This window comes from Schistocerca gregaria, chromosome 1 (assembly GCF_023897955.1).
Source record: "Schistocerca gregaria isolate iqSchGreg1 chromosome 1, iqSchGreg1.2, whole genome shotgun sequence".
Classification (NCBI taxonomy): domain Eukaryota; kingdom Metazoa; phylum Arthropoda; class Insecta; order Orthoptera; family Acrididae; genus Schistocerca; species Schistocerca gregaria.
In genome coordinates this window covers 901959333-901976743 of record NC_064920.1, presented here as the reverse complement: position 1 = coordinate 901976743, position 17411 = coordinate 901959333, and the positions used below count along the sequence as shown (strand labels likewise).

Genomic DNA, 17411 nt, shown 5'->3' with positions numbered 1-17411 from the left:
CAGTGTGGTTTATATCGACAGAATGGCACGTCTAATCAGCTACTCCGTGAACACACTAACGTCTGTCAATAGCAAAGTAATTTTCTTCGAGATACGTGTATTAGTTCTCAGCAGTGGTTAAGAACAGACGATATTGTCTGTTACAAGCAGTAATAACAATGGCAGCTCTTGGCGAGCGAGATAAGAGCATTTGTTGTAGGTACGCACACGTAATGCACGCCATCTGTTGCTGTCCAGTAGCGAGAGACTCAACTGGCGGCGAAAAGACGAGGGGTCGTTTGTCTGCACCAGGACAGGGCGGACCGGACGGCGACGACGAAGACGACGGCCTGGAGCTGCCGCTGTGCCGCATCTGCTACGAGGGCGAGAAGGCGGGCAAACTGCTGTCTCTGTGCCACTGCAAGGGCTCCATGGGCTGCACGCACCTGCGCTGCCTCGAGAGGTGGCTCGACGCGGCGCAGAAGACGCGCTGCGAGCTCTGCGGCTTCAGCTACCGAGTGCAGCTCACCAGGCGCTACTCCGTGCTGCCGTCTGTCAGTGTCTGGATCCGTGAGCAAGCTGACAAGAGGTAAGCCTTGCTTCCCACGTGGTTGGTATGCACTGCCGGACTCATAGCCTAAGTGGCTCATGTCAGTACACGTTATTTGTTGTCTAAGAGCTTCAAGAATAGTATAATAATTCCAATCCCAAAGAAAGCAGGTGTTGACAGATGTGAAAATTACAGAACTATCAGTTTAATAAGTCACGGGTGCAAAACACTAACAAGAATTCTATACAGACGAATGGCAAAAATTGGTAGAAGCCGGCCTCGGGGAAGATCAGTTTGGATTCCGTAGAAATGTTGGAACACGTGAGGCAATACTGACCTTACGACTTATCTTAGAAGAAATATTAAGGAAAGGCAAACCTACGCTTCTAGGATTTGTAGACATGGAGAAAGCTTTTGACAATGTTGACTGGAATACTCTCTTTCAAATTCTGAAAGGCCGGCCGCGGTGGTCTAGCGGTTCTAGGCGCTCAGTCCGGAATCGCGCGACTGCTACAGTCGCAGGTTCGAATCCTGCCTCGGGCGTGTGTGATGTCCTTAGGTTAGTTAGGTTTAAGTAGTTCTAAGTTCTAGGGGACTGATGACCACAGATGTTAAGTCCCATAGTGCTCAGAGCCATTTGAACCATTTTTTTAAATTCTGAAGGTGGCAGGGGTAAAATACAGGGAGCGAAAGGCTATTTACAATTTGTACAGAAACCAGATGGCAGTTATAAGAGTCGAGGGACATGGAACGGAAGCAGTGGTTGGGAAGGGAGTGAGACAGGGTTGTAGCTTCTCCCAGATGTTATTCAATCTGTGTATTGAACAAGCAGTAGGGGAAACAAAAGTAAAATTCGGAGTAGGCATTACAATCCATGGAGAAGAAATAAAAACTTTGAGGTTCGCCGATGACATTGTAATTCTGTCAGAGACAGCAAAGGACTTGGAAGAGCAGTTGAATGGAGCGGACAGGGTCTTGAGAGAAGGATATAAGATGAACATCAACAAAAGCAAAAAGAGGATAATGGAATGTAGTCGAATGAAGTCGGGTGATGCTGAGGGAATTAGATTAGGAAATGAGGCACTTAAAGTAGTAAAATAGTTTTGCTATTTGGGGAGCAAAATAACTGATGGTGGTCGAAGTAGAGAGGGTATAAAATGTAGACTGGCAAAGGCAAGGAAAGCGTTTCTGAAGAAGAGAAATTTGTTAACATCGAGTATAGATTGAAGTGTCAGAAAGTCGTTTCTGAAAATATTTGTATGGAGTGTAGCCATGTTTGGTAGTGAAACATGGACGATAGCTAGTTTGGACAAGAAGAGAATATTAATTTTCGAAATGTGTTGCTACAGAAGAATGCTGAAGATTAGATGGGTAGATCACATAACTAATGAGGAGGTATTGAACAGAATTGGGAAGAAGAGGAGTTTGTTGCACAACTTGACTAGTGGAAGGGATAGGTTGGTAGGACATGTTTTGAGGCATCAAGGGATCACAAATTTAGCGTTGGAGGGCAGCGTGGAGGGTAAAAATCGTAGAGGGAGACCGAGAGATGAGTACACTAAGCAGATTCAGAAGGATGTAGGTTGCAGTAGGTACTGGGAGATGAATAAGCTTGCACAGGATAGAGTAGCATGGTGAGCTGCATCAAACAAGTCTCAGGAGTGAAGACAACAACAACAACAACAGCAACAACAAGATTCTGGCTTCACGAAAGGAGTAGCCACAGAAACTGCAATTTATTGTGAGGCAGTAGCAGGGCTAAGTGATAGGTCGAAGTAGTAAGTAATTCAATTTTGTAAGCATTTAATTGTGTGAACCTTTGCGTAAGTTGAAACATTATAGGATTAGGGAGGAATTTTAGCCGTGGTGCATTTCTTATCACGAAAGCAGGAAGCAGAATATGGTCCTCCAGTGTCAACAAACAGGGGAAAGATTTTAATCCGAATGGTGTCATGTAATGTGGATTGTACGTCAGGGCCCTGTTCTGGATCCTTTGCTTTCATTGCTTTTCTTTGTACACAGGGTATCCCAGGAGGAATGGTTAGTATCTAGTCATGTGGCAGGAAGAATCATTTGCAGCAAAAAAGTCTGGCAAATATGAGCTCTGAATTTAGCACTTCTTCATATTCGTCACTGTGAAACACATTTCATCTATTGAACAAGGGCTCATAGTTCTAAAGGTAAGTATCTTATAGCTTATGTTAGCTAGACTTTTTTTTCTTGTTTTGGGAAGCAAAGGGGTTACTGTAAAAGAGAAGTGTTTCATGGTATCGAAGATGAAGAAGTGTTCATAACACTTAAGATGTACATTTTAGAGCCTATATTTAGTTGACCTTTTGTTTAGAATGAGCGTTCCGATCATAACCCTGAAAATTAAACATTCCTCGTGAGACGCCCTGTAGATCAGTGATCTGGCACCACCCAGAGTAGACGATTCAATTTGTTTTTCTTTTCGCATAAGGGGCTGTCAAAAAGTTTCCGTTCCACGGCCGTAAAGTCCGGAATGGGTTTTCCAATCAAGCAAAATCCCCGTGACTATTGAGGCAATCATCCCACCGACGCACCAGGTTGAAGTTAGCCGTCTGGTAAAATAGCATGTCCTGCTGCGTGAAGAAGTCCGTACCTGCCTGCTTGGAACCGCGAGTCCGCTACAGTCGCAGGTTCTAATCCTGCCTCGGACGTGGATGTGTGTGATGTCCTTAGGTTAGTTAGGTTTAACTAGTTCTAAGTTCTAGGGGACTAATGACCTCAGAAGTTGAGTCCCATAGTGCTCAGACATTTTGATCTGCCTGCTGAAAATGTTCGTCCAACAGGAATCATGGACCGTTCAAGTACTTTTTATGGGATTAAGGCGTGAGAATCGCATGGTGAAAGATCAAAATCATAAGGTGGGTGCTCGAGTGTCTTCTGCGTTATGGGGTCGTGCGTTATGAAGGGCACCACGCCATGCCACACTCCATTTTACAACAGTGGTTTTCGGCAGACCTGCTGCCTCGTACGCATTCTTCCTTCTCTGATGAATGTCTAGCAGTGTTTATCCTTCGGCAAACAAGAAAAGAATAACAACAAATTGCTCCTGTTTACGCGCTTTTGTTAATAACGTCGTAATGGTTCACGTTTCCACATTTATCGCAAGCACGTCGGAAGGACGTGAATGCCACACTAATCCCTCGCTTACACTGAGATGACAAGGCCATGGGATACCTCCTAATATCGTGTCGGACCTCCTTTTGCCCGGCTTAGTCCAGCAGCTCGACGTGGCATCGGCTGAACTGGTAGTCCCTAGCAGAAACAGCCATGCGGTCTCTACAGCCGTCCATAATTGGAGAGTGCTGCTGGTGCAGTATTGTGCATTTGTGCACAAACTAGCCTCTCGATTATGTCCAATAAATCTTCTATGGGATTCATAACGGGTCATACGTGTGACCAAATTATTTGCTCGAACTGTCCAGAATGTTCTTCAAACAAATCGCGAACAATTGTGACCCAGTGACATAGCGCTTCTCTATTCATAGAAGTGTCATAGTTTTTTGGGACCATGAAGTCCACGAATGGCAACAAATAGTCTCCAAGTAGCCTAACATAACTACACTCCTGGAAATGGAAAAAAGAACACATTGACACCGGTGTGTCAGACCCACCATACTTGCTCCGGACACTGCGAGAGGGCTGTACAAGCAATGATCACACGCACGGCACAGCGGACACACCAGGAACCGCGGTGTTGGCCGTCGAATGGCGCTAGCTGCGCAGCATTTGTGCACCGCCGCCGTCAGTGTCAGCCAGTTTGCCGTGGCATACGGAGCTCCATCGCAGTCTTTAACACTGGTAGCATGCCGCGACAGCGTGGACGTGAACCGTATGTGCAGTTGACGGACTTTGAGCGAGGGCGTATAGTGGGCATGCGGGAGGCCGGGTGGACGTATCGCCGAATTGCTCAACACGTGAGGCGTGAGGTCTCCACAGTACATCGATGTTGTCGCCAGTGGTCGGCGGAAGGTGCACGTGCCCGTCGACCTGGGACCGGACCGCAGCGACGCACGGATGCTCGCCAAGACCGTAGGATCCTACGCAGTGCCGTAGGGGACCGCACCGCCACTTCCCAGCAAATTAGGGACACTGTTGCTCCTGGGGTATCGGCGAGGACCATTCGCAACCGTCTCCATGAAGCTGGGCTACGGTCACGCACACCGTTAGGCCGTCTTACGCTCACGCCCCAACATCGTGCAGGCCGCCTCCAGTGGAGGGACGAATGGAGACGTGTCGTCTTCAGCGATGAGAGTCGCTTCTGCCTTGGTGCCAATGATGGTCGTATGCGTGTTTGGCGCCGTGTAGGTGAGCGCCACGATCAGGACTGCATACGACCGAGGCACACAGGGCCAACACCCGGCATCATGGTGTGGGGAGCGATCTCCTACACTGGCCGTACACCTCTGGTGATCGTCGAGGGGACACTGAATAGTGCACGGTACATCCAAACCGTCATCGAACCCATCGTTCTACCATTCCTAGACCGGCAAGGGAACTTGCTGCTCCAACAGGACAATGCACGTCCGCATGTATCCCGTGCCACCCAACGTGCTCTAGAAGGTGTAAGTCAACTACCCTGGCCAGCAAGATCTCCGGATCTGTCCCCCATTGAGCATGTTTGGGACTGGATGAAGCGTCGTCTCACGCGGTCTGCGCGTCCAGCACGAACGCTCGTCCAACTGAGGCGCCAGGTGGAAATGGCATGGCAAGCCGTTCCACTCCATGGGAAAATAGCAGCCTGCATTGCTGCGAAAGGTGGATATACACTGTACTAGTGCCGACATTGTGCATGCTCTGTTGCCTGTGTCTATGTGCCTGTGGTTCTGTCAGTGTGATCATGTGATGTATCTGACCCCAGGAATGTGTCAATAAAGTTTCCCTTTCCTGGGACAATGAATTCACGGTGTTCTTATTTCAATTTCCAGGAGTGTATTTCCAGTCAATGAACTGTTCCATCTGACCCGAGGACTGAGTCCACATCATTATGGGGCCACCACCAACTTGAACAGTATCTTATTGACAACTGGGTCAATGACTTCGTAAGGTCTTGGCCACACTAGAACCTTACCAACTGAAATCGGACTCATCTGACCAGGCCACGGTTTCCCAGTCGTCTATGGTCCAGCCGTTATTAAAACAAGCCCAAGAGAGGCGTTTCAGGCACTGTTTGCAGAGGCACTCGCGTCGGTCGTCTGCTGATACAGCCCATTAACGCCAAATTCCGTCGCAATATTTCTTCACATTCGTTCGTCTTAAATCCAGTATTGTGTCTGCAGTTATTTCATACAGTGTTGCTTGTCTGTTAGTATTGACAACTCTGCTCCCTGTCGTTAAATGGAGGCCGTCGGCCGTTGTGCTGTCCGTGGTGTGAGTTGATTGATACCTGAAATTTGGTATTCTCAGTTGACTCCTGACACTGTGGACCATGGAATATTGAATTCCCTAACGATTCCCTAAGTGGAATGTCCAAGCTTCAAGTTCCAACCACCATTCAGCGTTCAAAGTCTGTTAATCCCCGTCGTGCGGCCGTAATCACGTCGGAAACATTTTCACATGAATCACCTCAGTAAAATGAAGGTTCGGCCAATGCACTGCCCCCCCGTTCCTTGTTTAGGCGCTACTACCGAAATATGTTCATGTGCATATCGCTATCCCATGTCTTGCGTCACCTCAGTGTACACGACAGTGCTTTCATACCAGCATCTGCGTCACGATGCGTTGCATATCCGCCCTCAAACAGAAACTTTTTGATCGCCCTTTATACACTAGCGTTGTTACGAAAAACGTGCAATATAATGTAAATGATCTAGGTAATAAGGCAGTTCGTATCATAAGCATATGGGTTCCAGAGAACAGATTAATGCTTAACTGCAACATAACTTAGTGCGTACAGTTGGGGACGATTTTAATAATTAATTACATTTCTTAGTTTACAATATCCTTTGGCCAGCAAATATCATTGTGTCTATAGTACTGGCCTCATTTGTTGTATTTAAAGTGCAGTCCGCTTGGAAGTTGCAGATGGTTCTTGGCGCATCTGGAAAGTAACGAAGTTCCTTAAATTACGCTGATTTGGCTTTTTTAATCCAAGTAGTTGTCCTAGCACAGTGAAAGGTAACGCTTGGGATATGAATGAAGCACCGTCGGATGAAATGGCTTGCTACTCTGCGTGACTAAGAGATTCGAGCTTAGACAGACTATTGAGTAACATTCGATTTCTGCGGCTGTGCTATTCTGGAGTTCCTTTGGAAATGCATACGTGTCCAAAGGAGCGGGCATTGCGGCGACTAGCCCGCATCTCGTGGCCGTGCGGTAGCGTTCTCGCTACCCACGCCCGGGTTCCCGGGTTCGATTCCCGGCTGCGTCAGGGATTTCCTCTGCCTCGTGATGGCTGGGTGTTGTGTGATGTCCTTAGGTTAGTTAGGTTTAAGTAGTTCTAAGTTCCAGGGGACTGATGACCATAGATGTTAAGTACCATAGTGCTCAGAGCCATTGCGGCGACTACTGCTGTAATGAAACAGATTAAATGTATTCGCAATTGCGAATGAGGACAACCATCAGCTGTAGAATGGAATGACAATGAAAATTTGTGCCAGACCGGGACTCGAACCCGGATGTCTTTCGTATCGCGAGCAGTCGTCTTACCATTTGACTATCCATGCACGATTCACGACCATAGGCGTGGACGACATGTGGAAGTTCGGGTAAGGCCGTGAGTCGTGCATTTTGAACTGCGGCCGAGGTTCTTAATCTACTTTACTTAGTGTTATCACCGGTAAGTATAAGTTACTTGTACATCTTTTTCTGTTAACCTAATTAGAGATGGGAATTTGTCCTTGTATGCTGATTGGAAAGTAACTGTCCTCTTACTGTTGATGCTCTGAGATATTGTGCCATTACTTCTACTTTACCGGATCTCAGTATTTCCACAAATTACGTGACTGGCATTATACTATAACTTCTCCGAAGACTTTCCGTGAAATTATTTCTTGGTGATACCAATGATAACCTGTAGAGACGACATTGTGTCCTAGTTTATGAACTTAGCTACGAACTGTGTGCTCCTACCGTGCTTCGTGGTAGTTTACAAGCCATTTGAGAATGTTGTCTGCGTATTTTGCCCGTTGCACTGTTCATATACTTCGCAAGCATTATGGAGGGCCTTCTTTTTGTATCTGTCTGTGAGCCGTCATATTTGCTCATTTCACGGATGTTTCTTGAAAGACCTAATTTTACTCCATATCTTTTTAAGCTTTACCAAAGGAGGTATATAGGGTAAACTTACTTCCTCATTTAAACTGAAAAGCTTTTGCGACCCCTCTTTAGTAGATGGTTTTGGAATTTTATATGTTCTTCGTTATTAAGAAATCTATTCACAATATCTTCTTGTATTATCAGGAAATAGGGGAGGTAGTGCCACAGACATAATAAGTGAATTGTAGTACCAATCATTAAAACAAAGGCGTTTTTCGTTGCGACGGGATCTTCTCATGAAATTTCAATCACCAGTCTTCTCCTCCGATTGCGCAAACATTCTGTTGGCACCTATCTACATATGAAGAAATGATCATCACGATAAAATAAGAGAAATCAGGGCTAGCACAGATAAATTTAAGTGCTCGTTTTTCCCCACGCCAGTCGAGAGTGGAACGGTAGAGAGACAGCTTGAAGGTGGTTCATTGAACCCTCTGCCAGGCATTTTATTGTGAATAGCAGAGTAATCACGTAGATGTACTTTATTTAAATAACTAATTCGTGAAATACGTTATCTTTTCTTGTCGATTTATTTTTCTGTTGCATGGCAAATTACATGTAATTTTTATCTATGTCAGTAGTTCCACCTTTTATTTATTTAGAGATTTATTGTGTAATAATCAACGCCACAGATTTATTTATCAGGACGAAGCACTACGTGGATTTAGGCTTACATCGTTTCGTTATTAGAGTATTTCACATTGTTTGTAGTTTACATTAAACTAAATTATTATCCATTACATTTTCATTTGATGGCTCCTAACGCCAAACGGTGATAGCAGTATTAGATTATAACTACTGGTATAGGATCTGTGTTTTATTCTTTACGACATGGTCTGATTTTTGCTGCTGGGTGTATGTGCACTGTCGCTACAAGAGAGATTGCGGTGACACTGATATGGAAGAATCAACAGCAACATGTGCTTCTATAAGAAGGGACACACATGAAGCCAACAATAATTTGTACTGTCAAACCTTGGCAAAACGTTTATCAGAAAATCCTAGAAAGTTCTGGTCACACATAAAGTCAGTGAATAGATCTAAACCTTCCATTAACCGTCATAGATCCGTCTGGTGTCGAAACTAAAGCCAGAATACACATCATTTTCTGGGCCTTTGTCCCACTTCAACTCGGGGTCAGTCCTGTTACTACGGATTTGGCAATGTTAGTGTCAGTGGGTAACCGGATGCCCTTCCTGTCGCCACCCTGTACCCGCTGGGAAGGATGTAGTTTACCCCAGCTGTCTGCGTCCAGTGTAAGCCATGGAAGAGTGCGAACGTGTTCAAATGTCTGAGTGTCGTGTAACTGAGGCGGGACATGGGGTCCAGCCATGTATTCACCTAGCGGGATCTGGAAAACTGCCTAAAAACCACATCCAGGCTGGCCGGCGCACAGCCCCTCGTCGTTAATCCCCCGTGCGGATTCGATCCGGGGCCGGCGCACCTATCCGAGTTCAACAGGCAGCCAGCGCATTAGCGCTCTCGGCTAACCTGGGGGGCTTAAAGGCAGCATACAGAAAACAGGAATTATACATTCCGCATTTAGAAATGTTTTCGTGATAGAGAATACAGCCGCAAAAATGTCTGACTGCCGCATTGACTCACAAATGACTGATATCGATATTAGCACCCCTCGTACTGAAAAACAATTAAAATTGCTTAAAGCGATTAGGGCACCAGTCTCCGACGGAATTCCAGTTAGATTTTACACTGAACACGCCTCGTAATTACCCAGTCAAGTGTAGAAGTATCTACAGTGTAACTTCGACTTTGAAACATGGTCCAACTGTGCGTTTTTCGCATCAACAAACAATGCCAGATGTGGAAGAAGTGATCAATTGGAGATAAAAATCCGTGGACTGACCATTAAACGATTTATCAGACTACTTCTCAACTGACATCGAAAGAATTCAGACACACACACACACACACACACACACACACACACACACACACACACACCACACACACACACAGCTAGGAACGTGTAACATAATGTTGTTCACTTACGGTGTATTGTGTACAGGAAAGTACCGCCGTTTGACGTTATTAAGGAACTGTGGAATGAATTGGACAAAATTTATATTTGGTCTAATGAATGGCAGCTCTCGTATGTGAGGAAATATAAGATAATGCCTACAGCACAGAAAAAGAGCCGTATAGCAGCTGACGACGGGATGAGTGATAAACATCTTGAGAACGTAACGTTGTATAAATGTTTAGGCTTAGTACGAAGAAGCGGTATGAGATGGGACGATCACACACAATCACTTTTAGGGACGCCGAGAGGAAGATTTGGATACGTTGGGCACGTTATGGGAAAGCGCGGAGCAACTGCAAAGGAAATCACAATCGAAACTCTAATGTGCCAAGTTTTTTATTTTTATTTTTTTTATTTTTATTTTTTATTTTTCCAGTGTTTGGAGCCTTTAACACATAGCCAATACAAGAGACGTCGAACGTATTGAGAGATGCATTTCTAGGATCATAATAGATCGATATAGCCTTGCGGTAACACTGATGCTCGGAAGAGATAAAGGGGATCTGTGGAAGAAAGACAGCTTCGATCTCGAGGAACCCTGTTGGGTAAACTGAGAGAATCTGTATTCGACGACAGCTGTGCGACCATTATGCTATCACCAAGTGCACTGCCGGTAATTAAAAAAAATGAATAAATAAATAAAAAATTGGTTTCATTGTCGTCTGCCAACAGGCAGAGCGGAGGCAAAGCTACTAAAGCGCCATCTGTGTCTACCGTTTAACAGAGAGCGCTCAAAGCCAGAAGGCTCAGTGTGGTGCAAACGTGTAAGGCAAGCAGGCAACCACGTTACGAAGACGCTTTCTGCAGCCAGCTGAGAATGTTTGAAAGGTGTCAAATTGCGGCCTTCCGAGTAGCGGGATGGTCCTTTCGGAAAATTGCCACAGAATATGAACGAGCTGCGTCAGTTGTGCAACGATGCTGGCATCAGTGGTCAAGTGAACATTCTCATACCTGTAGACGAGGTTTCAGACGTCCACGCACCAAAGACGCCCGCCAGAATCGGCGTATTGTAATGGCAATAGTGGTAGGTCGCAGAGCTACCATAGCACAGATAAGAGGGCTTGTGAGCCCAGATGTTTCAACACGAACTGTTGCAAACCGGTTATTACTAGTGGAACCACTGTCATGCACACCTCCAGCCCGTCTTCTAATCACGCCACAGCGTCGATTTTCACGTCGCGCCTGGTGCCGTCAGAGGATTACTTGGAATATGAAATAGCGCTCCGTGCGATTTAGCGATGAAAGCAGATTCTTCCTGCACGCGAGTGGAAGTCGTTGGCACGCGCGACGTACACCTGGTGATTGCTGTCTCGTAGGGTGTGTTCGTCCAAGAAACACTGGTCCCAACCATGGCCGTATGGTCTAGGATGCGATGAGCTACAATTCTCGTTCATCTTAGATGTTTCTATAGGGGACGCTAACCAGTGCTCGGAAAGTACAGAGTGTTGTTTCAAATGATTCAAATGGCTCTGAGCACTATGGGACTTAACATCTGAGGTCATCAGTCTTCTAGAACGTAGAAATACTTAAACCTAACTAACCTAAGGACATCACACACATCCATGCCCGAGGCAGGATTCGAACCTGCGACAGTAGCGTTCACGCGGTTCCAGACTGAAGCGCCTTGAACTGCTCGGCCACAACGGCCGGCACAAAATGTTGTTTGATCAGTTATTCTGCCGTTCTTGCAACAAGGTGACGTGCTGTTCCAACAGGATAACGCTCGCCCACACAGTGCCTTGAAATTCAACGCGCTCTGCAAGTCGTGCAACAGCTGCCCTCGGCAGCACGGTCACCTGACTTGTCACCAGTCGAGCACGTGTGGGGTATGATAGGACGAAAAGTGATTCGTGCGACTCACCAACCAACAACTCTTATAGAACTGCAGGTCGAGCAGGCGTGACATAACGTATACCAGGACAGTATTCACCATCTGTACGATCGACTCTGGATGGCAGTGAGCTTTTATATTGCTGCCCGTGAAGGCTACACCACGTAGTAATATGTAAGTTTCAGCATGGTCCGATATGTGGTGGCTCACAACAGCTTGTGTTATTGATCTGTAAATGTAATCATTTCATGTACTCATATGAACTGTTGCAACACTAAATCTTGTATGAATTGAAAACATCTAAAAGTGTGTACTGATTTTTTTTTCTGTGGTGTAAATGTCGCGTAGGGACGAAGAGAAAAAAATACGTGAGGTTAGGGCGTGTACTGATGCAGTTTGTAATGTTTTCCTCGTTCAGTACTCGAATCGAATAGGAAAGAAAACTGATAATATTGGTACGATGTACCATTCACCATTTACTGTACAGTGGCATGCTGAGTATCTATCTAAATGCAGATTGTTATTGGATATGAGATTAACGTTCAAGGGATCTGTTGAATATTATGGTTAAAAGACGCGATAAACACGCGAATATTCTGAATAAATTCCATTGGTCCGTACCTTTGTTTAATTTTGACGATTTGAGATTTTTATAAGCGTCACTGACAAAAATTTCTGTATCACCAGTTTTTTCAGTAACGCTAGAGTTAAATTGGGGCAGTTCTTCTGTATCTTCCTTTGTGTAGAAATATTTGATTGAGAGTTTCAGGATTTCTGCTTTTGCTTTCCTACCATGAAGTCCAGTTTCTGCGTCATTCGTAAGCGTCTGGAACTAACTTTTGAACCATTCAGAACTCTGTATATGACAAGAATGTTTATCTGTTTTGTGAGAAAAGTCTTTATAGGATTGCGCTACAGTAGTCGTTGGAGACATACGTATTGTCATTTTGGCAGCCATACGCGTTTCATTTTGCACCAATTTGTCTTTACCCCTATGCTTTTCCATCAACCCGTTGTGTAGTAATCACTGTTTCCTTAGAAGCTCCTATAGTGAGGTTGTGTACCATCTACATTTACAAACATACACCGCAAGCCATCATGTGGTGCGTGGTAGAGGATACCTCGTACCATTGCAAATCATTCCTTACCTTGCTTCACTCGCAAACGAAACGAGGGAAAAACGACTGCGTATATGCTTCCGTAGGAGCCGTGATTTCTCTTACCTTGTCTTCGTGGTGATTTTGCGAGGTTGATGTTCGTGCCAGTAACTTCGTTCTACGGCCCATCGCAAATTACAATTTTCCCAACTCTCTCAATTGTGTTTCCCGAGAAGGACGTTTCATCCCCTCCTCGGATTCCCATTTGAATTCGAGGAGCATTTCTTCAACACTTACGTGTTCATCAACCTACCAGTAACAAGCGTTTCAGCTGCTTCGATAGCTTCCTTTTAACCGACCTAGTGGGGACCCCAAATACTCGAGTGGTACTCAAGATGGGGTCGCACAAATGTCTCCTTTACAGACGAGATACACATTCCCAGCATTCTCTCAGTAAAACGAAGTCGACCTTTCGCTTGCCTTCCGGATACACGACGATCTGTTTTACTAGGTCAGGTCTATAGACTTCTTTTTATCACCACCATAGGTGGAAACACAACCATCCAAGAAGACTTCCAGTTGGGGAAAATTAACCACGTACGAGTAGCACCAACACACGGGCATGGCAAATACTGGTGAACCCCTGCAGCACAACAAAGCTAACTGGCATCGCCGGTTGTAAACTCGGTGACTAATCGGCAACGCAGGGAAGCAGTGCTGGAAACTAAACTCATACAAACCATTACAGGTGCAATCGATTTATGACCAATCGACCAATCAATAACGTTGTTGTTACAGGTACAGATACTGTTGCTGGCCCAGCACTACCCCTCCACGATAGGACTCACACTCTTTACGACGAACTAAGCTATGATAACGATACCGAATTTCACACGATACCCGAAAGTAACAACCACCTCACCTTTGGACTCTCTGTCGCAAATAGCGAGAAATCCGTTACTGCACTTATCACGCGACGAGATTATCGCAGAGTTTTTTTTCCCTTGGCACTTTTTCCCCCTCTGCTCATGAAACCGCGATCCTTCGTTCGCTTTTCGTACATTATATGTCTCCCCGATGCGACCGTATTAGTGGGTAATCGTACCCAGGTGCACGGATAACATCACGGTCCCACATTCGATAAAGTCCTCGATTAGTAACTAATAAATACGGAGGTGACCACTGCCTCCTTATCTGGTGGATCTTCCTTGCCCTTTGTACTCGCTGTCTTAATACCGCGCCACCTCGCTTGGTGACAAACAATGGGTAGGGACTGACAGAGCTTCTTACCAGCACCCTTCAGTGGTCTGCTAGTAATTTAGGAACTGTCACGCTGTTTCCCTTCACGAGTCTTAGGGCAACGCGTGCACAGCTGTATGACAATGTCGTGATTAAGGCGACTGCTGCGTCCGCTAGTTTTGAGAGTCAAGGCCGGCATGATCCATTACGCCGACGGTCTCCCGGAGCTCGTACAGTCTGGAACTAGCGGCAGTGTTTATACGCGTAGAAGCAGAGCGACGGCGCAGCGTAGCGGACGGCCGTCCCCAACAACGCCCCCTCACACTGCCGCCTCCTGAGCCGCAGCCACCGCTGCCGCCGTTGCAGCCGCCACCTTAACTGCCAGAGGGGCTTAACGACCGCCCCCGCGATATTGCCGCCCACGTGCCGTCTAAACTGCCTCCCAGCCACCTCCGCAGCTCTCCGCGCCGCTGCGGGGACAGTGAGCGGACGATTTCCCGCCGCTTTCAAGAGCGCCGTCTGGGGCGCCACCAGGGAATAAGGACGAGGTTTCCTCTGCTGTCTGGCAGCAGATTTTCGCGTCGTTAGCCACGCCTTACAGCTCCGGAAGGAGTGAGTTCCGAGTTGATAAGGATTTGTCTGAGCTTTATTCCCTCAGTTACTGAAGTTTCCACAGCAGAATTATGCCCCACATTTGCTTTTTCCCGTACACCTAAGTAACATTCGTTGTAATTTTTTTAGATTCTGTAGAAGGCGAAGCCTGAAAGCTTCGTAAGTAGCAACCTGTGTGTATAATTTTGAGCATAGAGAGACATATTGACAAGTGTCACTTAGCTTATGGTACACTGAGCTCAAAATGGAGGGGGAGGGAGAAATCCGGCTAAATCAAATGGCTCTGAGCACTATGGGACTTAACATCTTTATTGCCAATCTGAACTGAACTGAATGCTTTTCATGTGTGCATGTCTGGGATGCCCCTATTTGAAAGAAATCCGGCTTAAGTTCTAACATTCTGCGTGGTGTCTGTTTGTTCTAAGACGTTTCTCCCTACCACTTTCGCGCAACGACGCTCTGCGCGTGTTTTTTTAGAGAATTGACTAGTTTGAACCTGGGACCTTTTGATGGTAAGGAGACGTCAGACCACACATGCCATGTAGAGTTCAGAAGTGTTCAGTGAGACTAGCGATGATATAACAAAATACTTAATGATTTCAGCGTCAGCTCCACTGCACTCCCTGTAAAATAATCGTAATACTAACTAAATTTAGTGGAAGGGGTTCAAGGCTTTCCTATTTTTAGTTAGCTGGTAAAATAACGTCGAAAAGCAGTTAAGTTTACGATTGGAATTTTTATTCTACTCACAACATAGTTTATAAATTGCACTATTGATAAAAGGAAATATTTTAATACAGGATGACAAAAACCAACTGCGTTCAACAAAAATGTGAACGAATATTCCCTGAGTGGGTTTCCAAGTTCTACAATGGATCAAATGATGACCTATGCCATATCACATCTATAATCTAGGTTTAAATTAAGTTTCACAAAAGAGAAAACTATTAAAATGGTCTACAGTGACCCTCAATTATCTTTAATCACTTATCTAACTTGTCGTAAATTACAGTGGCTGATGTGGCTTCTCAATAATCATGTAACAGGAAAATCATCGCATTTCAGATTTTAACTTATATAGCTAATGTGAATACCATGAGCTTCAATTGACGATCGACACTAGTATTACGTAAAAAGGGGATGTAACAGATGAGACTTCTGCAGTTCTGAGAGAAGCCTTATGTACTCAAAAATGCGACATCGCGTGCGTCCATTACCTTGTCGGTCATCGTCAGGGGGCGCCGGGCGGCACAGTTCCATGCACCTCGACGCCTCGGAAGCAACTCCCTCCTAACTTCTCCTTATTACAATTTACCGAAGTTGGTTTAAAAAAAGCTATCTGGCTGTGTTTTCATCTGACCAATCAGGGTCTCAATGTTAACCTTAAGCTCCGCCTACAAAAATTCTGTCTATCCAATGAGAAACGTTATACTTTTCGTGGTGGGGCAATGTTTTTAACGTTTGCAACGTAACAGAGGCGCGAAAAAGCCTCACGCTAAAACTTGTAGCTGGTGTGGCCCTTTTAGTGTTATCGTAAGATCTATACTGTTCTTCCCGAGGGCTCTATCTGTTAAACGTGGACTGGGGGGTGGTCCTGGTGGTTGGCTGGCAACGTGGGTGTCCGTTCCTTATCATAGGTCCTTCTAGCTTAAGACAGTTCCGCTCACGGCTTCTGTTCTCGTTTCTTCCCTCGGAACTGCGTCTGTTTCATGGTGGGAAGGTATGACATGCATTTAGGCGTTCTTGTGTTAGTCAATGGTATTCCATTTGCTGACTCATTGATCGTATTACTTTGTTAATTTAATGTCACGATTTATTCGTAGCTATGTGACATGCTACTGGATTTGCTTAACATGTCAGGGTTTTCAAGGAAGGAGCTGGATTTGCCTGACACCTAACATATCACCAACCTTCGTACTTAATTTTTGCAATGAAGTTAGGCAATGATTGTATCATTGTCTAAGTCAGTCAAAAATTATTCCTTTATCTAATTTTTTTGCCAACTGTTCAGCCACGTTATCCTGGTTCTATGCTAGTTTGTATTACTAATTTATATTTTTATATTCTTCCACATTATTCTCAAAAATTTGTTTATATTGACAAGAGAAGAATATTTTAATGCTATTATAATTATTATTTTTAATTATTTTCTTTCTTTATTTGAGCGTGAAGTTCGTTTTTTAAGAATTTTGCTATCGAAAGTGAGGAGTCTTTCACATCGATTTTCTTAGAAATATTTTTTTTATAAATGTAGTAATTAAGTAAAATCTATTCCTAACACATTTTCTAAATATCATGTACAATTAAAATGTTTTTGTTCCTATACACTCATGTCAACATTGTTACACTAACAAATAACAATTATTTCCAAAAATTGCTTTGACAAAGAAATATACATACATAAGTATTGAGATATTATCCTAACAAATGGTACAAATGATAAAAAAAGGGAAAACATCCAACAAGATAATTTTTTATTCTTTGTTTTTATAAGGAGGAAATAAGTAAAATATAGTTATTCTCTTATTTTTATGCCAAGAAAATAAGTTGCATATAGTTTTATCGTTTATTATGCCTTACTTTTGTTCTTTATATACTGTCCATTTCAGAACTAATGACTTATTTTTATCGATAGTCTATTTTTTACTTAGGTCCATAGTCAATTACTGTTATTTTGTAGTTTATTAGCTGTCTGGTGTGCTTAAGTTATTTAGTTTCTCACATGTTTCTTTTGCACAATTCCTACATCACATAATTTGATTTCACACATTCACACAA

At 44.5% G+C, this 17411-nt stretch overlaps 1 protein-coding gene across 1 annotated transcript in view; it reads left to right on the top strand.

Annotated features, from left to right (window-relative positions):
* The first annotated feature begins 212 nt into the window (after positions 1-212).
* Positions 213-17411, top strand: part of LOC126280985 (E3 ubiquitin-protein ligase MARCHF3-like) — a 94177-nt gene continuing 76978 nt past the window's right edge. Inside the window, exon 1 of the mRNA XM_049979810.1 lies at positions 213-568. Within this exon, the coding sequence (XP_049835767.1) occupies positions 213-568 (356 nt within the window). The remainder of the gene's footprint in view (positions 569-17411) is intronic.